This window comes from Amblyomma americanum, chromosome 10, assembly GCF_052857255.1.
Source record: "Amblyomma americanum isolate KBUSLIRL-KWMA chromosome 10, ASM5285725v1, whole genome shotgun sequence".
Taxonomy (NCBI): Eukaryota; Metazoa; Arthropoda; class Arachnida; order Ixodida; family Ixodidae; genus Amblyomma; species Amblyomma americanum.
This window is the reverse complement of record NC_135506.1, coordinates 15,880,040-15,901,712: the sequence shown is the minus strand read 5'-3', so window position 1 is coordinate 15,901,712 and position 21,673 is coordinate 15,880,040. Positions and strand designations below refer to the sequence as shown.

At 41.1% G+C, this 21,673-nt stretch overlaps 3 protein-coding genes across 3 annotated transcripts in view; 2 read left to right on the top strand and 1 right to left on the bottom strand.

Annotated features, from left to right (window-relative positions):
* Positions 1–21,673, top strand: part of LOC144108050 (uncharacterized) — a 34,531-nt gene that overhangs the window by 7,608 nt on the left and 5,250 nt on the right. Inside the window, exon 4 of the mRNA XM_077641331.1 lies at positions 4,452–4,696. Coding sequence (XP_077497457.1) covers positions 4,452–4,696 — 245 coding nt within the window. The remainder of the gene's footprint in view (positions 1–4,451; positions 4,697–21,673) is intronic.
* On the bottom strand, positions 9,603–13,255 carry LOC144106798 (uncharacterized). Its single transcript, XM_077639743.1, has 2 exons — positions 12,824–13,255; positions 9,603–12,632 (listed from the first exon to the last, which is right to left on the bottom strand). Exon 2 carries the CDS (start codon positions 9,996–9,998, stop codon positions 9,603–9,605), a length of 396 nt encoding a protein of 131 aa, XP_077495869.1. The 5' UTR covers positions 9,999–12,632; positions 12,824–13,255.
* LOC144106801 (uncharacterized) lies at positions 9,663–21,433 on the top strand. The gene is made up of 2 exons (XM_077639745.1): positions 9,663–10,000; positions 19,557–21,433. The coding sequence occupies exons 1-2, from the start codon at positions 9,952–9,954 to the stop codon at positions 19,799–19,801; spliced, it is 294 nt and encodes a 97-aa protein (XP_077495871.1). The 5' UTR covers positions 9,663–9,951; the 3' UTR covers positions 19,802–21,433.

Below are 21,673 nucleotides of genomic sequence, written 5' to 3'. Positions count from 1 at the left end.
TGCTGAGTGGCGCTGACCTGGTGGTGCTACTCTGAACCGACATCGGCAAGATGTCATCGTGCACGGTTCTTTACTACTGCTTGAGCACGATCAGTGCATGGAAGCCTCGGACCTTGCACTTGTGATTTGATCAGTTTATCTATATCTTCTTCCTGCCTGCTGATTCAAGCGTGCCTTTGTGAGCTGAGGGTAGTATGCTGCAAACAGTTCACTGTAAAAGGCAAACAGCCATGTGATATGCACGCTGTTTCGTTATGGGCATGAACTTGTGATCGCCGTTGGGTTTACAAAAGCGCGGGGGAAACTATGTTGCCCAAGTAACACTTGTTGCTGGTCTAGTTGGTGCATGTACAACGTTAGCGCAAAAATAAGACACATTCACAAGAAAGGTGGACAAGACAACGCGCTACTGACAACTGATTTTTAATGACAGAAACACATAATATATAGGCTCACCGTCACACCACCTATCAGCTGCAGCAAACATCAGAAAGATGAATATGGTCATAAAAGCGATAAAAGACAAACACTAAAAACAGGACTTAGTTAAAAACAATGAGATCGGAGGAAGAACATTAAAAGGCATGACCCGTGGTGTAAAGGGCCAAAAAAATTTTCCTGATACGAATAGGTGTACAGGTGCTGTGGTTTTTTTCCCAGTGTAATCTGAAGGGTTCATTGCACTAAGCCTTGTAGATGGTTTTCTTGTCTCACGTGCTTTTTCTGGTTTTTTACAGTTTTAATGCATTTTTGTTTTGTCATCATCCTTTCAGATCTTATTCAGTCATGTTTCTTTGACCCTTTACACCACGGGTCATGCCTTTAATGTTCTTTCTCCGATCTTATCGTTTTTAACTAAGTCATGTTTTTAGTGTTTGCCTTTTATCGCTTTTATGACCCTATTCATCTTTCTGATGTTTGCTGCAGCTGATAGGTGGTGTGACGGTGAGCCTATATATTATGTGTATCTGTCAATAAAAATCAGCTGTCAGTAGCGCGTTGTCTTGTCCACCTTTCTTATGAATGTGTCTTATTTTTGTGCTAACGTTGTACATAGAAACTATGTTGACCCCGAGCATTCATCTTCTTGGTGCATTTGCATTACATATTGGTTTGCTGCTGTTAGGATGTAAATTTTTGTGCCAACAATGATATGCAGCCGCTTTTTATCGAGCATTTAATGTGGGCGAGCTAGTGGAACGTGCTATGGCTTTGTGGCCATGATGAAAACAAAGGCGCAAGAACCGCACATGTGCCATGCACACAGAGATACTGCACTTTTCAAATTTGTATGCTTTACACTAAAAGCTGTATGGGGAATGCAGCGGTGGCCTAATGGATTAGGCGTCGGCGTCTTATATGGGAGGTTCATGGTTTCATGGCAGCAATGGCAGCACTTAAGTACACCCCAGTGCAGCCGATTGCCCATCAGTTATCCAATGAGTAGAAGCTTTCCCCTGGTCAGGAGCTTGGTGAAATGAACGGCACCGCAAACAAGGACACTAACAAGAAAGAGACACCACATGTGTGCATGTGGTGTCTCTTTTTAGTGTCCCTGCTTGCGCCGCCGTTCATTTCATCATGCACCAACTTTCCCTTTAGGCCGTTTTTCAGGAGCTTGGCTTTCCTTTGGTGAAATCTTCGAGGAATGAGTCTTTGACTCCACCTAGTGCAGAACAAAACATGTTAGCCATGGTGCTCTTGCACTGTTAAAATCAAATTATCGTCATAAGTAGTTGTGCGGGTGACATCTGTGCCGTAAATTCCATTGGTATTGATGCAGGACGTTAAAATAGCAGTGTTCACATGCTCGTCGTTGAGAATGCTGTTGTTCACCCTGTCAGAAACTCGCAGAAATAAGCTAAACAATTGAGAAAACGGTGTATATTGTTGCAAAATTAATGTCCTATGAATAGTAAAGGCTATATATTAATCTTTAAAGATCATGTGACACGTTTTCATTTACCACAGCTTTTGTTTCGTTTTGCCTGCAGGTCACAGCTCACAAGGCTAGGGTGAACTAGAATGAAAGCTGGTGAACACTCTCCAAGGTTAGGCTACATTACACATAAATACCCCCAAAAGCAGAAGATCGGACAGCCGTCGCCGTACCTCAGTTGGTAGAGCACCGGACACGAAATTCGGAGGTCGTTGGTTCGGATTCCGCCGGCGACGTGTGGTTGTTTCTTTTGCTTTCTATTCAGTTAACTTCAAATATGTACACTGTTAATCTCAGTGATGAACACCACAAATTAATAAAAAAAATATATAGCATCCCCTATACTCTTCGGTTTGAGTGTCTGTCTGCTTCAGTCATGTATATCATAATAAGCCCCTCTTTTCCTTTCCCTTGTATGCTCAAAGGCTAGGATTATGCCGTTTTTGCCTGCATGCAATCTTGGCAGAACTCATTTAATAAGCCAAAAAAGGGGGGAAAACAAACTGCAATGTGCCTTTTTTTGCCTCTCTGTTACGTGTTGAGTCACGTTTTGGGGCACACTGTCGGCAATGCTTGGCACCCCACCTTTATGGGAAAAAAACTTGGGTTTTCTACATTTCTGCTATGCAGGTCATGACCCAGCTTTGGTGATATATTTCTTATTAGTTTGTGAAACTTGAAAAGCAGAATCCTTTTTTTTATTTATTTTCAAAACTATCTTTCTTACCCGGCATCCCTTAATGTTTTTGTGAAGTCCAAAAAGGTATGCATTATTAAATATATGTATTGGTGTCTTTATAGACAGTTGCATAGCTGGGCGACTTATGCTAGTGCTTTCACACGTGCTCGTAACAATTTCAATTCTGCATTCCATGGGTGGTGCAGCAAGCAAGATGCTCTGAAATTTTGCACGTGTGTTTAGAAACAAATCAGTGATTCCATTTTACTAGTGTGCACATTACGTCCTCTTTTGTAATATTTCATAACCATACAGGGCCTACACAGAAATGCTTAGTATGGAAGGCTGTTTAACAAGTTTCCTGTCTCTGATGGGATCCTACAGGGCTGGACACCAACATTTCTGGATCTGGGTCATTTGTTTTCATAAATGTGGTCCCTGCAGATCTGGAGTGTGTGCCGGGTAAAGTGTAGCTTTGTTTTGTCTGTATGGAGTGTCAGTTTCAAGCTAAGAGTATTTTGCATGCATGGCTCCATGCCCTTTTGTGACAAACTCTTGTGATCTTGTGTGTGTGTGTGTGTGTGTAGAAATCACCAATTTATTTCCAGATTGTATTGCTTTCTGCATACTTTTCACAATAGCTTCACGAACAGCAATTTGGGTTGTTTTCCTCACATCTTATCAAGTATGTATTGTGGGGTAAGCATGAGCTGAGGCATGAACAGCTGGAATTAAACCTGAAAACACTGTCTCTTGGGAGGCCTTGGAGGTGGAATTAATGGGCAACCAGTTTCTTAATGGCATGAGGCATGGCTTCTTGCGTCAGGGCAGGAATAATGCTGTTCTACCTCATTAGTGCCTCTTCTGTTCTGTAAATTGTTGCTCGTCATTTAAAATATGTGGAGAGTACATTCTTGCTAATAGCAGCCGCGGTCTTTGCTCTTCAACCTCATGGTGCAATTGTCTGTTGACAAAGAAAAAAATGTTTTGATTGTTGGGTCTTGTTGCTAGGTGCACTACTGTAACTGTTTGCTTCCATGTTAGCAGTTGCAGTTTCATAGCTGAAGCAATTCATGAGGGTAGGCAATTGGGTGGGTTGGTTCACCATAATGGCAGGCATGCAGCTTCAGACGTGAATGCAGACTAGGAAGGCAAAGAGAGGATGGGAGGTGGTGGGTGGAAAAACGGATGGGGGGAGTTCTTTTTTCACTTTCTGGAGATGAAAGAGAGTGGAAAAGAGTGTGGGAGTACAGGATGTCATACTGTGATCGACAGATTTGGCATGAAATGCCTGTGGTGTGCTAGCATATAAACCAAAAAATATTTTATTTATTTATTTTTTACAGAACGGGTGAGAAAAGTCCAAACGCAAAGCTTGATAATATTTTAGCCGCGCCTTTACATTTAACTACATTTACTATAAATAAACTCGGAGTGTCTTGTAGCTGCAGTTCCTAATCCTGTTGCAGGCTCCACCAACATTTGAGTTAAGGTTGAAATTATTTTGCACAACTAGTCGACATGGAAGCAGAAAACGTTTCCTAAACAAGCTGACAATTCATATGCTACCATCGCGATGAGTATATGCCTTCTATAAGAGAGCCTTGATCATTCACTAAATCATTTACGTGACATTTTTTCTGACTGAATTATCTTATGAAATGCTTACCTAATATTCTGACAATGCATATGCTTGCATCATGCTGAACCTATGTTTTTATAAGAAAGCCTTGAGCACACATCAAACCACTTTCAAGGCATAATTTTGACCGTCGTTGACATTGGCAGGTGTGTGCATCGAGTTGGAGCAACATCCTCATTTCCATGGTGCAGGGTTGGTGCAGGCTTGGCAGCACAGCCCACCAGAAGGAGGGGGCTCCTGTGTCATTGAGCTGCTCCTTCAAAGCAAGTCCAGCGGGGTACAGCACACTCACGTGAACGATCACCAGAAGGCACACGCTGGCGAGCGCCCACATCGGTGCATCCACTGTGGCAAGAACTTCATGCAGAAGAGTCACCTGCTGGATCACCTGCGCACCCACACGGGCGAGAGGCCGTTTCAGTGTCACCTGTGCTCCGTGAGGTTCATGTTTAAGCGAAACCTTGATCGGCACGTGCGAGCCCACCCGGGCGAAAGGATGTTTAGGTGCCGCGTTTGTTCAGCACCATTTTCACGAATGGATAACATGAAGTGCCATGAAAAGAGGAAGCACACATACCAAGCCGCCACTACTTGATATTAATTTTAAGTGTTCCGGTTATGTAAAGTTCTGTCCATAACCTTGTAGCGTAGAAGACGTGCCTTCTCTGTTACCTCACATGCATAAAAAGGTATTACTGCTGTGGGAAGCTGCATTAGAGGGCTCAACAGTAACTGCTCACGGTATACTTCGAAAATTATGACGTGTGCTTTATAGGCGAAAGTTATTCCCCTTTTTATGTCTAGAGTACTAGGGGTGGATAACATCTTGAGCTGACCTATTGTAAAAGCACCTTGAATTCCCAGTGTCATCACATGTGAATAATAGAATATTAATACTATTTCGAATAGTAGAAGGCTTGCTTCTTTCTTTTTCTTTTTTGCGGTGTCCTACTGTTACTTCATAAAGCATGGTCTTGGCCCTGTTCTTTTTAGCATTGGGACTTTAACGGTGCTAATCGTTGAAAAAGGACTAATTAAAGTTATTTTTTAAGGTTATTTGTCATCTTCACTCTCTTTGGCTTTACCCTCATCATTAAAAACAAGCTTTACGCATAATTTACTCTTTGCTGTCAACACTCAATCCTTACTTTTCAATTTAAAAGAAAACTCCCTGTAACTTTTGGCCAAGTCGTGAGTTCTTCCCAGCAGTGCTTGCTTCTTTGTAGCACACTAGAAACATCTTTAACGTTTAGGGTTGTGTTCCCTCTGTTTACACTGTGGTTGCAATGAAACCATATTTTTATGGTATTGCTGAGGCTGATAATTATTCTGGGTTGTTGGCTTGTACATTACTTGCATTGTAGTACAGTCGAACCACGATATGACAAAGTCATACTTGCACCAAAACTTCGTTAAGTCACGAATTTCGTTCAAGTTGGGGTTCCTGTGTTCTCGGGCAGTCCATGTAAAGTTACAGGTTCTAACAATCCCGGTAGATTGCACCTTGCAAGTACAGTAGAAGCTCAATGATATGATTGCTGTTGATCTTAATTTTGCAATGATATAAATTATAAGTGTCTTGGACAGAGTGCATTATATAATATACATTGCAATGCGTGATGTTGGATAATGCAAACACGCGAACCACAGGTGCCTGCCAGCGCGTGCACAGCGATTATGGTGCCATTCAAAAGAGTCTACTTGGCAATATATCAACGAAAAAAAACTCCAAACGAGCATTGCGAACCTCTCCGACCAAAAATAGCTGATAAAAAAAAAACATTGAACCCCTAAGCACTAAACGATGATTGCGGCAATGTCAGGTGGCAGGCTTCGCCGCTCTACACAAGTGGCTGGCGGAGGAGCGCGCCCATCAAGAGTTTCATATGTACACTACAGATGGCACAGTGGTACAGCTGTACAGATTGAAGCCCACTGGCAACACCTGTGCATAAAAGTGTGCTTGCAAATCGCAGTCTGTCTCTACTAAAGTTTTCATTTTTATCTGCTTGTCAAGGAGGCTTCTGCTAAGTGTATGCGATATGTGAGAACTTTGTTAAATCGAAGATGCAGTATAAAATTTCTCGTTAAATTTATGAAAAAAAAATACAATGCTTTCAATGGGGCAGAGATGAAATGAAAAAAAAAATGCATTACTGTGCTAATTCATTAAAATGAGGTTCGTTATATTGAGGTTTGACTGTATATGTATGCTACACCTTTGTTTTGATGTACAACTTGCTTTCTTTCAGTCAAGGATTTTCTCTTTTGGCCATGGCTGAAGTTTGTTGCTATTTTGCTATAAATACCTGATTGGTTTATAAACTGCTGCTACTTATATTATAAATCTACAGACGTGCTTGCATCAAGTGTGTCTGCATTACGAGAATGAGGTCCTTCAACTTCAACTGCTGTTGAATTAACTTCATTGGTTGCTACGTTAATATTTTCATATTTCACAAGATGCAGGCCTGTGGAGTATCAGTGTTCACCATGAATGGTGCATAATCGTTATCTATGGGCATGATGTTTGTTCAAGGACAATGCACTGGGACTTCCTATTACAAAACAGACCTCACTGCTAACTGACAGTGCAAAGACCATAACTGTGTTCATAGATTAACAATAGACATGTTGCTCTGTAACTACGAGTGCTACTCATCTCGAGCTGGGACAATGAATCTCTTCCTGTATTTCTCATTAGCTGCAGGAGGTAGGAAATGCCTCCAGACATCAGTCCGGTTTCTCTGATGGCAGGCTCATGTTTTGATTGAGTAAAGGAGAGGAACCTTGCATTAGAATCTTTTCACGGTTGTTTATAACACCACAGGTTTATGAGCACATTAGTTTAATGTGTATTGTTATAACATTTGTGAATTTTCAGAGATTTTTTTTTTGTTTTCCAACTTGCATTGTGCCTTATCTGAAGGTTCTGAGATGTGTACTTGGTGTATTGTAATTGGCATTTCCCGACCCTCACTGATGACCCTGTAAATTCTGCACGACTTTGTTCATTGCCACATCACTGCACACTCCTAACGTCCTCTGAGAATAAATGGCAATGACGAGATCGTCTTGTTAGGCACGCAATTGGAGTTGTATTTTGCTACCACAGTAGCTCTAGTTTATCATAGTGGATGTAGCAGCTTTAGGCATTGTCGAATGGATTTACTAGCTGTACCTGGAGTAGTTGCACTTTTCAGTGACGATTCTCACATTTAGAGGGATGCTGACGACTAATTAATTTAATCTATATCGATGGAATACTACATTCTAATGAAAAATGTGCTACTGTACTTTCACTGAAAGCAGAGCTGTTATAAGCTGGAACAAGCAAGAAAAATTTAAGTACAGGTGTTGCTTTCGCCAACCAGTTTCGCAAGAAAACTGTGTTGTGTCAACAAAAGTTAACCCACGGAGCTCAGAGGCTAGGCTGCACCACCATTTGCTTCATAATGGTGATCACAGGGTCCTTTTTGGTGTAGGCTTGAGTTTTCATCGAGTGGGAGGAAGATTTTTACTCCAGTTTTGTCAGCAACAAATGCATCTTTTGCTGGCTGTCAAAAACCTCACCACACTCGGAAAGAGCCTAAGAATTGATCACTGCGAACAAGACTTGGATATACCTAGTTGTCCTCGGTGTCCCTATAACATCAACAGTGTCTTGCGTTATGCTCTGAACATCTGGCATCATCTGATTTTGAGCGTGGTTGGTTTCATTTGTACGGTACACATACAGTGCACACAGTAGCTGACGTGCTTTTTCATGTTTCTCTGCTAAATACCTTTAAACCCATTTTCTGTCTCACCTACCATTGTGGTCATCATTGGTAGTTAGCCGCCACTCTGTTTTCCAGTAATTGCTGTATGACATCTCTGAATTGGTGCAGTGTAGAGATATGCATCAAGAATGAGTAGCCATTATTTCTCTGTTGTCATTTTTTTTTTACTTCGCTTATTAATTTGATGTCTGTCTGTGGAGAGTTGTTTCCCTAATCAGTCTTCTCTAGTCAGCTTGATTGCATTTTCAGATTTCGTTGTCCTTTTAATGTGCAGGCAAGAGTTTAGTGTGACAATTTTATGATATAAAACCTAAAATGTATTGTGTCCTCTTTCATTTTGTTGTGTGCATAAGCAGCATATATAGTAATGATAAGTGGTTTGGACCTCTGATGCTTATTTGAACTCTGTGTAGGCACTGAAGCAGAAAACCCTTAATTTTGTTGACTGAGAATTCTAAATAAAAGCTTTCACTTGCAAAAAATGACACCACATATCTAAGTGCCTTGCCAAACCTGAGTGCAGTATGTGTAGTATTGGCAATTACCCTGACTCATTTCATTAACTCATTCGCTTCTACTTCTCCTTCTGCAAGGGCCCAGCACGACCTGGATTGCTTGAAAGAATTAGCAATAACTCGCGCTGAAAACATTGTGTGCAAGAAATGTGTATTTTATTCATCTCCCAAGACAAATTGCAAATCTAGATAGAGTAAGTCAGATTTTTCTTTTTATGAAAAATCTCGAAGAATTCAGTTGTGCGAAGTGGCTCTTGTCGCACTCCCAACAGCTTTGATTGTTTTTTACTGGGCTTTGACACTAAACATTTACATGGCGCTTTTTGCCATGCCATCATTTCAATGTATTTGGCGATCAGAATGGTGCCATTGACAAGCCTCTAGGTGCATTTGAGATGGAGCTGTGGCTGGTTTCCTGTGCTCATGTAGTGAAGCAACGGAGTCACGTGGTAGCTGATGTAAACAGCTAAATACATCACATTTTTGTCGAATATTTCATTGCAAGCTTTCGAATTTTCAAGCCAGAGCTCTTGCTACACGTGAAATGCCAGGATCAGAGTTTGAGTGCTAATCCTCACCTTGCATTTCAAGTTGCACTCACTGCTGACCGTAGAGGCAGCCTAGTTGTTTGAGGATTTGCCTCATATGCAGGAGGTGCGGGGTTCGATTCCCAGTGAAAAGAAATTATTTTGTGACTTGGCACTCTTTATTCAAATTTGCTCTTGCATCATTAAAATTCATCATCATATAAAAGTTCACAAGTCTGCATACCCCTCACCGCCAAAAATCAGTGCATGAATTTCGGCACCCCTGAAACTTCAGTCTTCTTGCACTGCTATGGTCGCGTTCAAAAGAATTGGCAAAAAAATCTTTTTTCCTGTAATATATTTCTAAATCTAGTGAGCAACTTGTACCATCTGGCGTGATAACAACTGCAAAAATTGGCAGCTAAGTAAGTGGCGCCTTCTGTTGATGCATATTTAAAGCGAAAACGGAGAACTGCCATCTTCAGAAGCGAATGGGTTAAGAGATACATTCTGTTTCATCAACTTCGAGTGGCCTGTGGCTCGGATTTCAACACAAATGTGCGGTCTCCCCTTGTGCAGGCTTCGTTGCCACCCGTCAAAGGCACGTCCAGCCACCCAGAGACGATTGTCGTGCTGCCAGACCGCGGCTGTTGCAGTGCTCGTTGTGCAGCTACACCACGGTGCACCATGGCAATTTGAAAAACCACCACCGGACCCACACCGGCGAGCGGCCGCACCGCTGCAGCTACTGCAGCCGGAGCTTCACTCAGAGGAGCCACCTGGTGAAACACCTCCACATCCACATGGGCGAAAAACTGTTCCGCTGCCACTTCTGTGCCATGGCGTTCACAGATAAGGCGGCCCTTAATGATCACATGCAAGTCCACACCTGAGGATAGCCACTGCTGTGTCATTTGTGAGAAATTGCATTCGCTCTTATGTTCCTAATTATGGACCATGAAGTGAAGGAGGATTTGAGGGTCACTGCCCCAGTCCATGTTTAAACGCCCTCTACACACATCTGACAGCAGCATTGCTGGCTGCCACTCTGAAATCAGTTGCCATGCTTTAGTCTCATAGCCGTTGTCTGAAATGTTTCTTTCATTGTCATTTTTCATTTTAATATGCTTTATTCGATACATTTTATAATACAAACGCCTCTCATAACTTTCGTGCCACTTGATTGTTGTTGCACTTGTGCATACCGGCAGCCATTACTGACACCCTTTGAATTCACAGCATAGATAGAATTCGCAAAGTTTGCAAGTAAACATGTATGCACCCTGAAACTATTTTACTATTTCACTCTCACTGATGCAAGTCGGGTGTTTCATTCATGGTTATTCCAGCACACACTGTTGTAATCATGTAAAAGTTTGTCTATCGACACTTGCGAAGCAGGCCAATTTGATGACCAGGTTCATTCTTGTTTGGACCTCATAGTAACATGTTTTGCATGCACTTGTACATAGGTAGAGCATATTTATTTCTGCATTCTTCTCCCCATGAGTAGGTGCAGAGGTGAGCTGTAGTGGTGTTTTTTCGGAATTTCAAACTTGCCTTTGATAACGTGTTAAACCTTATATTCTAATAGCATCTCGTGTATATAGTGTGATCCTTTAGCGGCTCCACTAGCAAGACATCCATCATATAACCAACCTTTTTTTTTTTTTTTCAGACTTGTGAAATGCATTGTGTCCGTAATTTGCTTGAACAAGCCAAAATAGTGCTGTCCCCCTTTTCTTGTGAGCGGTCCCCTGAGTAACTGCCAATCAATTTTTAATATTGAATGGTGGGACTATTTTTTAGTGATAAAGCAAAGTGGCTGCTTATCTTAACTTTCCTTAGATATATTCAACTTGGTTATTCGAACCCACTGCTTTATCATATTCTACACCCAAATACTTGGTGCTGGTGCTATATTCTGTTGGCCAGAATAGTCTTGCATCTTTTACTTTACATTTGGAGACCTACGAAAATGTCTGTTATATTTCATAAAACACTTGTTTTTCTTGGCTTATTCATGACGTATTCTTGCAGCACTAGTACAGAGAAAAATTAACAAGGGTGTCCTTGAAAATTGTTGCTTGTTCTTACCTGAGGTGTGTCACTGTGAATGCTGTGGTGTGGTTTTAACTCTAGATCACCATTACTATTAGTCATTAAATAGAAATGGTCATAGCAGCAACTCCAGTGGGATACCATACCCTATTACTATAAGGTCACATTATTTTTGATAATTTCTTTATTTATTTTCAGTGTGTAGACTAGCTTGTAAGGATGCACAAAATGTTCATTGAAATCCCAGGTGTTGCAGTTCAACGAACTAACCATCTCTTCTAGCATGTGAAATGCAGACATTTAAAAATGTCAGGCAGGTTACTATGTTTTCCTCTTTTCTGATACTATGCTGTCTGCTGCTTAGCACTGACTATTTTTTTTATCAAATTGCTGCGATTAATAAGGTAGATATTTTTCGGGGGAAAGTGAAATTAGAGTGCTGCTTAAACATTTTCTGCTGCATTCACTACATTCTGGCTGTCTGCTGTTCAGCTCACACACTGTAAAATTAAGGAGATGTTGCTGCTTGTTATTCTGCTGATGTTGTATCTTCTTCCAGTGTCTTGTTGACATTCAGACTGTATGTCAGTGTTGTTGCAGTAAGATTGCCCTGCCTACACTCATAGCCCATGTAATGGTGGTTAGGTCTCCTTAGGCTTGCTCATGTTTTCATACGTAGGGCTAACTGACACAATTACTCTTATTGGAAGCCTACATATGTTTGCATTAAGTGTATTTTAGCACATTCATAAATTTGATTGAGTCTTATTTGAATTTAATTATGCAGAAAGTATTCTATATACAGCATAATCTAAAAAATACAAATCTCACACGGTCACGAGGAATTTTCATATCATCCGGAGCAAACAAAAACCATATGAAGGAGTACTGGAAATTCATTTATCCAGATCTGTTTTCGGTTAATGGGAATTATTTACGGCCACGCGCTACCACTCACTCACGACTTGGGTGTTGTGTGAGTCTAGCGCCGCTGCTCACTGCACGTGGTGCATACCGTGCTACTGGCAAGTGTGCATTACCAATGTATGGGCCACGCAGCACTGTTTGCTGCACGAAAGTGCGGGTCGCGTCTCACGCATACATATAATGCGCAGTGGGGCAGGAAAGTGTTCAGGAGATCCGAATTTCTGCACGTTGGGATATAAATCACGTTGGGTTATTTTGGGATATGAATTTTACAATTCTTATGAACCAGAATTGTGTCGGAATTCTACCGTAGCATTGGTCATTCGTTGTGAATGGCTCATGATCACAATTCGCGGATGACGCACTTGTGACAGTGTTATTTACTGTAACTGGACAGAATTCGCTGCTAACAATAGCAGTGTAGTGCAGGGTAGTTATTGCCTTAAGCTGTGGTGATCAGTATCGTAAAGCTTTCCTTTCGTGTGGTTCAAAGCAGGAGTTACATTCAAACATCACAAGCCATATTTGGGACTTTTTCTTACTACTGTTTTCCTTTTATCCTTCTTATTGGCTGCCAATCAATTTTTAATATTGAATGGTGGGACTATTCTTTAGTGATAAACCAAAGTGGTGGCCTATCTTAACTTTCGTTAGGTGTATTCAACTTGGTTATTCGAACCCACTGCTTTATCATATCCTACACCCAAATACTTGATGCTGTATCTTTTTACTTTACTTTACAGTTTGAGACCTTCTTATTGGCTGCATACTGTTTGCTCTAGGGCACTGTTATTAGAAACTCTCTGTGGGCTATATACTTGGAAGAATAACATGTAGTGTTATTTTAAAACTGCAAGCACCGATTTTTTTTTTTTTTTTTTCAAGTCTTTTGCCTGAAACTGAAGTTATTCATCTGTGTTACTCATGCGAGGACCACTGTTCTGGAGCTTTGGTGACATTGATCTTTATGTGATTGCGTCTGTCATTTTTGTGATGTCTGTTTGTAGGGACTTGATGTGTTCTATGACAACGTTGAGTGTCTCGGGTGGCAGACTTTCATGCATGTGCTGATAAATAAAGAGTACGAGCGTTAACCTCTTATTAGACTCTTCAAATTTGTTCCTAAAGAATGTTTTTAAGCTTCTGCATTCTGCCCACAACTTGCATTGCACCTAATCTAGAATGCTCATAGAAAGGAGTTCATGTTACAGTCGTAATGTTGCTCAGATCTCAGTGAGCATACTGTAGCTTATAGTGTTCTATTTAGTGATAGGATGCCAGGAGCTTGTAGTTCCAACATCTCTGAAAAAAAAAAAAAAAACAGCGGAAATCTTGTTTCCAGGCTGGTCACTGAGCCTATTTTTCCCCATAATGGCGGCCGGCATTTGTAATATGGAACACCCGCTTCGTGCAGTGGCCTACACTTTGGGCTGCCTCAGATAAATGCCCTGGAGCCCCTAAAAGTAGCTGCGCCTTTCTATAACGGGACAGCTGATGCTGATAAAACCGAAGATGTGTGCCCTACCATTTCCACTGATGGCATAGTACTGTCACATGGAGACTGGAAACTGGAGAAGGTTGCACGGGTGCTGTCTGTCTTCTTGCTGGCAAGAGTGAGCACTTACCACCTTGCTAGACTGTTTGACTTAGCAACCAGTTTGTTTTGCGAGATGAATTGTTTCTTGTGATTGTCGAGTACTCAAGAGTTGGTCAGTCTTTTTGTTTGCTAGCTTTCTGAAATTCCTGTTTTGTATTTACTGTTGCATGTAAATGCTAAAGTGGGACAGTATGCTAATATATAAAGCAGGAATCATGACACGTTAATTTTTTTATGTTTCTACAATCCTGTTGTTCCCTTCTTGTTCCATTCATAGTGCCAGCGGCTGCTCAACGAAAAGTGTTGGCCAAGTTGGTCATGCATATGAAATCTTGCATGGGACAAGATTGGAAGGAGGATGACAAGCACACAGTACTGGCTGTCAGCTATCAACACAAGTTATCAAAAGAGATGATAATTAGCGCTGTGTACTTGTCTTCCTTCTTCATGCTTGTCTCTGGTCCTTTTTTGAACTGTAAGGTTCAAGATCTATGGCTGCTGTACTGCCCAGCCCATAGTTTTTTATGGTTTCATTACATCTTGATTACTCCTCAAACTTGATAATTACTTGAGTGTGGAGACAGTGCAAAGGTATGACATCTGTGTGATATGGGTTCCAAAGTTTATGATGTCCACTTTCTTTGTGCTGTGTCAGTTGCACATAGGGCAAGTCACCGTCGTTCACATGATGAGCCATTTCTGTCGTAACAGTTTTACAAAACGCTGTGCCAGCATGAAAGCAGAAAATTTCAATTCAAGACTTATTTTATTAAATTTTGACTTTGTATGCCTTGACAACACATGTCAGCATCTTAACTGGCCGAGTGTAGCCCCAGACGCAGGTTAGCTTTCACTGATGTCGGCAGGCACATACTTCATTTCAGCAAAAGTGCACTGTCCTCCATGATGCAGGCTTGGTTGCCACAAGTCACAAGCAAGCCGTGCCCCGTGGACAAGATCCTCGTGACGGACAGCGGCTTCGACAGTGCCCTGTGTGCAGTTACGCCACGGCACACTGCGGCAACTATAAAAACCACCTCAGGACTCACACTGGCGAGCGCCCACATCAGTGTAGTTACTGCAGCAGCAGCTTCATACAAAGGAGCCATCTGGTGCAGCACCTTCGCTCCCACACGGGCGAGAAGCCATTTCGTTGCCACTTGTGTCCCAAGGTGTTCATGCACAAGATAAGCCTGGTTGTGCACCTAGCAACACACGGGTGAAAAACCGTTCCAGTGTCGTTATTGCCCGCTGGCATTTGCACGAAAGGTCAGGCTAAAATGCCATGAAAAGAAGAAGCATGCAGTAACAGCCACTATGCCGTGAGCTTCTGACCTCTTGTGTCAGCAATTGACAAATAAGTGATAAGCTAGGACTGTGATCTTTGTCTCAGGAATTTGACACAGAGCATGTCATTCTAATGTGTCATTTGGTGTCAATTTAACCAAGAACGAATGGGAGATGACATGCGAATTCACAAGTACTGCACGCAATTCCTGTAGTGCAGCCCGTGAACAGTGCACATTGTTAAAGGGAGGATACTGGCAGTGCATGGATGTGTTGCATGTTGCAGTTGTTCTGTATATTCACCTCCTTACATGCAAAGACATAGGTGCTGCCAGAGGCTGCTTCAAAAGATCTAACAAAAATTTTATCCTGTACGCTTTTGAACACTTTTTGTTGGTTTCAGCTGAAGGCTTTTCTTTTCTGAAGACACTAGTTAAACCTTACTCTTCTTTTCTGAAGACACCAGTTAAGCCTTACTCTTTTATTTTGTTTTTTAAATCATTGTTGCAGCCTCGACACTGCCAAGGCCCTTTTTGGTGGTTATGAAACTTTCCTGAAAGTTTTATTTGAGGACAAAACTTATTACTGCGAGAGGTGCCAGTGTCTGTTTGGGGCGGCAAGGAATCCTTCTGCTTTCAGGGAAAAAAAAAATGTCTAAACTAAACTAATTTTTGTGCTCCCACAATGCATTTGGGTGTGCTACATTAGACGTTGGCAAAATTCATGTTTATTGAATTCAAGCCTAGTGAGTGAGTGATGCTGAACCTTCTTCCATGCTCCTCATTCACTGCAGCACCTTGGAACGGTATTTCTAGGTGGCGTGCAAAGCTCTCTCTCATATTGTTACGCATTCTTTCTTCTAACCAGTTCTGAAAAGTGGTGCATGCGAGAATGGTATTCATGACATCTGTCTTCTCATTCTGTGCTTTTGTACGCCAGACTTACGAGTATGCGTGCGTACGTGTTTGTTTTTTTTCAAGGGGGGGGGGGGGGGGGGGGATCTTGGTCCACTCTGAATTTCTACCGTTCAACTGCCACAAGCAAGAAATCAAGAATGCACCTGTGAAGTTTGCAGGAAATGGGCTACTCACCGTCGGTCAAGGGGAATAAGGTTTTCACATTTGGCAGGGTTGTGAACAAGGTTCAGCATCACCCTTCATTTGGAGTTTACTGGAGCCAATACTGAAAACAGGCTTAATGTCACATTTTATTATCCACAGGTGTCTTTGGTACTGTGTACATATTGACATTTATAGCGCTTTTGCTCTTCAACAAAGTCATGTGATATTTTATTCAACCTACAACGTAAGCAATGAGACACAATTGTTTTAATAATCCAAGAACTGTCTGCTTCCTGGTGGCGTTTGATGCGTTGTGGAAACAAGTAATTTTTGTCCCTTGTTCCTCACTTGGTGTTCTGGTGTGTACTTTCTCTGAACTGAGCTTGATAACGTTGCATGTGTTCTTTTTTTTTTTTTTCATGTTGTCTACACCTAGTGACCTGGCATATTCTGTTCTACTTTTGAGTCATCTTATATGGGTGGCTGTCACATGTGTCATGATAAATAAAAAGCTAAGCCCATGTTAGGCTCTTTTTCATACTTGTTTTTGATATGTAATTTCTGCGTAATGAAATTGAGCCTTGTCTGCATTACTGTTTCATTCACGCATGGCAGAATGGTATAGAAAACAAATTATTCTCATATGCATTGCAGAAGTAGTTCATCCATGAATTGTCAGTTTTTTGCTTATAACTTGTAATGTGCCTTACTTGAAATCTTTTCAGAAAGGTGCAAATGCGGCATTCCGATTACAAAAGAAGTCTGCTAGTAGCTGCGAGCATTCTGCTGAGCGCCATTTATTGCTGCATCATTTGACGGTCTTAGCATTTACTGCGAAGAAATGCACCAGGAGCGAAACCTTGTTGCTGGGCTGACAGCCGTAGACATAACTGATGACTTGCAGCCATAGTTTCATGTGTACAACACCATTTTGGTGTAGGTGCTTACACATTGGGCACTCTCAAATAAATGTACTCAGATGCCTAGAGTGGTGTTGGTAACCTCTGCAGGTGTTTTTGGAGTAAATGAAAACCGCTTGGTGTTTGTTCAGAGTGTGCGTGATAGTTACCAAGTTATCAGCCTGTTTTGAGGGGAGCATAAGAGATGCCGGCTGTTGCTGTGTATTAAATGTGTGTTGAATACATGGCACCAGATGATCTCGGTGTCTCTTCATTTTGAAGTGCTGCCTGCAGTAGTTTAGCGAAGCATGGCCATTCCACATTATTTGTTCTCTACTGGTATCAGAACAGTCCTAATTTAGCATGTAGTTTTTGGTAGAGGGTAATTCCACTTTGACGTAATTCATTGTTTTGACTGAAACTGATATCAAAACAACTGAATTTAATTGCATTTGTATTCAGGGCAGAGACCATATCTCTTATTATTGGGGAAGAAGGCCCATGTTACTTTTGGCAATGTCATTCCTATCAGCCTACTCTCTGCTAGTTTTGTAGCACGTTTCAATGCTTAGTTTTCTTATCATTGCATTGTCACTGTTTGTTGGAGGGATGCAATTTTAGGTTAGCTCTTTTGCATCACACTGCTATTGCTAGTTTTCTGCAATTTCATTTACTGTATATTTAAGTTTGTAATTTAACAGCAGCTCAGTGCCATTTTGTTGAAACTGGATTTATTAAAAGCTTTAAAAGTGTTCCTGGTACACAGGTATAGATGACTAATGCATCATATTTTCACTTACTCACTTATTGGAGAAACCTATAGAAATGTTTTTTATGTTTTGCATCCCGTGAGAAATTCAGCCCCTGTAAAATATACTGTTTTGCCTTTTCATGCTTGGACTTTTCTGGAGCCAAATTATGGAAATATTACAATCTCAAAATAGCCGCAAATTAGTCACAAGCCCCATTCCTATTGGTCAGTACGGACTGGCAGACATATCGACTAATAGGAGCGTAGCTAATGGGTCCATTTGTGACACAGTGATTTGTGATTTGATTGTTCCGTAATTCAGTCCCAGATCTCATTTAGCGTTTCTCAACGTGCAGAAAATTATTTGTGCAGTCATTTGTCATGAACAGTACATGATCATAATTCATGGACATGGGAATTCCAGCAGTGTAATTTGCCAAATGCATCAGGTTCTGCCTCCAACCAAATTGATGCACATAATATAAGCTGCAGTAGTGGTTTAACAGCACACGTCACTGAATAACTAAGACCCCCGTGGTGGTCGATATCATTCACTTCTTCCTGCAGGCAGTATAAATTGTTGAAATAGATTAGTGTCATGGATGTATGTGGCACGCTGTGGCATTTTGCATCTTTGATATAGTCTCTATTAAGGTGTTTTCAGCTCGTGCTGGGAAAATAGCGCAAAGTGTTGTTTTTGAAACTTCAAGCATTGTTGTCGTCTTAAAGGCAGCTACATGAAATGGCAGCAGTTTTGTGTGAGTTATCGCGTAGTCACAAGAGGACCATTGTTCTGTATATTAGCACGTGTTGATCTTAAGATGATTGCTTATGTCATTTTCTTGATGATGCCTATGTGTGTGTGGTTTCTTTAATGACTGTTCTTGATAAAATCTTGTTTTTGGCGGAAATTACCTGATGTGTGTATTATGATTTAATTCGTGAATTTCTGCTCTTTTTTTATTGAGAAAAAATTGTGCCCTTCCTGAAATCTTCACAGGAAGCTTTGCCTTGCTGTGTTCTGATTATCACTAAGGCCCAGTTGTGAATTATCAGCTAGTTTTCATCCATTGCAACATCACTTCATAGTTTTAAAAAGCATGTACTGAAGACAAGACCAATGATTAGGTATCGCTGCCAGGAGAATCAGTATAGTTATCCCTTGAGACTTTTAACAGGCAGACTTTATTAGCCATTAAATTTTTTTAGCCATCAAATTGAAATCTTTCATGTGTAATTGATGCTGTACTTCCCAACTAGAGTCACAATATGGCATTAAAGAATGTTAGGTGTGAGTCATTGTTGCAGCTTCATTTTTTTTTCTGGTTCATTTTTGTCTTTATTAAACTTTTATTCTAAGTATAACTTTTTTGTAATGTATGAACATGCACAGCTGGTTCTGTGTCCTGTCATGGACCTCTTTCTTTATTTTATTGGTATTATATTTTGCAATCACTTATCGGATTTCATTGTTGTGTGAGTATGCTGATTACGGCAGTTTCTCTGCATATCCCGGTCAGAAGCGTGTTGTGTCCATTCTCCTTTTCCTCCATTGTTTGTTAAAGCTATGATAAGTTGTGATGAGTTGATAGTCAAATTTTTTTGTGAGGCCTTCAATTCCTGTCCAGAAAATCTTTGATTTGATAATTGAGTTATCTTAAGATATGACTTGCTTAGTTTAACAACATGACTGGTAGTGGGCACGAGTATTAAAAATAAAAGCATAGTCAGCATTCTCATACTCGTCTTGAAAAGGAATGAACTCGCCCTCGTTCACTAATTTGTTTGAACAGAGCGATGAGTTTGATTCACTCACACAGGGAAATGAATATCGGCAGATATCGTGTGCCCCACCTTTCAGCCAAGGCCTGCTCCCTCTCATGATGCAGGCTTGGTCATCACACGTCACAAGCACGGCCTGCCTTCTGGAGGAGACCCGCACGGCAAAAAGCGGTTACTACGGTGCTCTCTGTGCAGCTACACCACGCAACACCTTGGCCACATGAAGCAGCACCACCTGGTGCACACCGGTGAGCGCCCATATCGGTGCAACGACTGTGGCAAGGACTTCACAAGTAATGGCAACCTAGTGAGGCACTGCCGCACCCACGCAAGCGAAAAGTCGTTCCAGTAACCCTAGTGCCCCGCGGTGCACATGAAAAACAAAGGTTTCTTCAGTGCCACTTTTTCTCATTGACATTTGTGCACACTTTCCTACTGTTGCACCGCGGAGAGGGGAAGTGCACGAAAAAATGGCTGCTGTCTCATAAGACCTTGGTACTGTATGTCTGCCAACGTCCAGCCGTGATAAGCGTTCCTGGCAGCTCTTTTGGGACTCTTGGCTGGGTGACTTGACCCTTGTCTGAAAGCGTTCTTGTTCAGAATGTTAAAAGACTACTGTTTGACAAAGACTGCACCCTGCCGTTGTGCCATTTTGTTCCCCTACAAATGACAAAGTGGTTTCTAAGTAGAATTCTTTACAGTCTTGTAGTTTGGGTCATGCACAGCCACCATTAGCAGAAACGAAGACAGCTTGGTTTTTTTTTTTTTTTCATATCGGTGTGCTAGCTGAGTTTGCCAGTTGTTGTTGTGACTGAAAAAGAAAAGCAAAAATGTTTGCCTTGAATATGAGTTGTCGCAGATTATGACACTTTTCCTCTTGAGAGCATGGGAGATCTCCGCTTTTCTTGGTACATAGCCGATGTGCTCGTGGCAGTGATGTGCAAGGTCTTTAGCAGACATCAAAATGACCTTCTTTTATTTACTGTGGTGTTCTGTGGTAACTCAAGACAACATGGTTGTGGCACATTTTTTTTTTTTTTTCATTATTAAGACTAAAACAGTGGTAATAGATTGCATGAAAGATGATAAAGAAGAGCCTTGTTTCAAAGCAATGCACTTTTTTGTTTTGTAAAGCTCAGGGATTATCTTTCGTCATTGCAAACGAAGCTGTGTGTTCCTTTCGGCCAGGCCATTCTTAGCCGTCTCTGCTTGCTGTTTATAGCACATGGTAAAAATTTCCACTTTCGAGCTTACTTCAATTCCAGTTAGTTGGTGGGAAACTGCATTTCATTTCTACATCCGAATACAAAAACCGGCTTCTTTTTTTTCTGCCTTTTCACCTTGAATTTGTTGTTATTCAAACAGTAGTTCAATGTTGTTTTTGCAAAACTGCTATCATTTCACACATCTAGAATCATGGCTTTATGTGCCATCTCTGAAAACTTAATATGAATGGCTATAAGCTTTCATAGTTGATGCACTTACCTCATTTTTGTAAGCTACAGAAATGTTTGCGTGCAAGTTTGCGTCATTCTGTACAATTCAGTGGTAAATTGTAAAACTTTACTGTTTCCGCAGCTCTTGAGGAAACGCTATTGATTCATTTGCGAACTTGATAGCATTTTGTAACTTACAGATAATGCTCTGTGCAGTTGTAATACTGATGATTTGTCAATTCTGCTCATTCATAACTGGTCAGTTAACAAGAAAAGTGCACAGCGTGCAGCAGCTTTTTGGTTTAATAGCAGATCATGTTGTAATGTAATTAAAATTGTTTTCTCATTATGCAGCATTGTTTGTGATTGACTGGTTCATGTGGACTGTGGAAGAGAAGAAATAGAGACAGATATCATAGACATAATTGGAAAATTGTGTCATCGTAATGCTGTGGGGTGTTTGTGGTCATTTGATGCGGTGTTTCTGCTCGGGCATGATATCATTCGGAAGTTCTTGCAGCGTACAAAGAAACACGTTTCCTTCTTTATTGTGTTCCATCTTTAAGAACAGGCTGATTGCTGTATATGTTCCGACTAATAAAGAATAAGCGACCAAGGTTGACATTAGATGTGTACTTTTTCTGTTGCTTTTTTTAATGATTTTTCAACATTCCTCACATGCATGTTGAAGTTAGCCTTATGCATGCGTCTTTGTTTGCATATTTCCACTGTTTCACCAACAACTTGTATTGTGCTGTGTCCTAAAGCATGAGGAGTGTGTTTTGTTT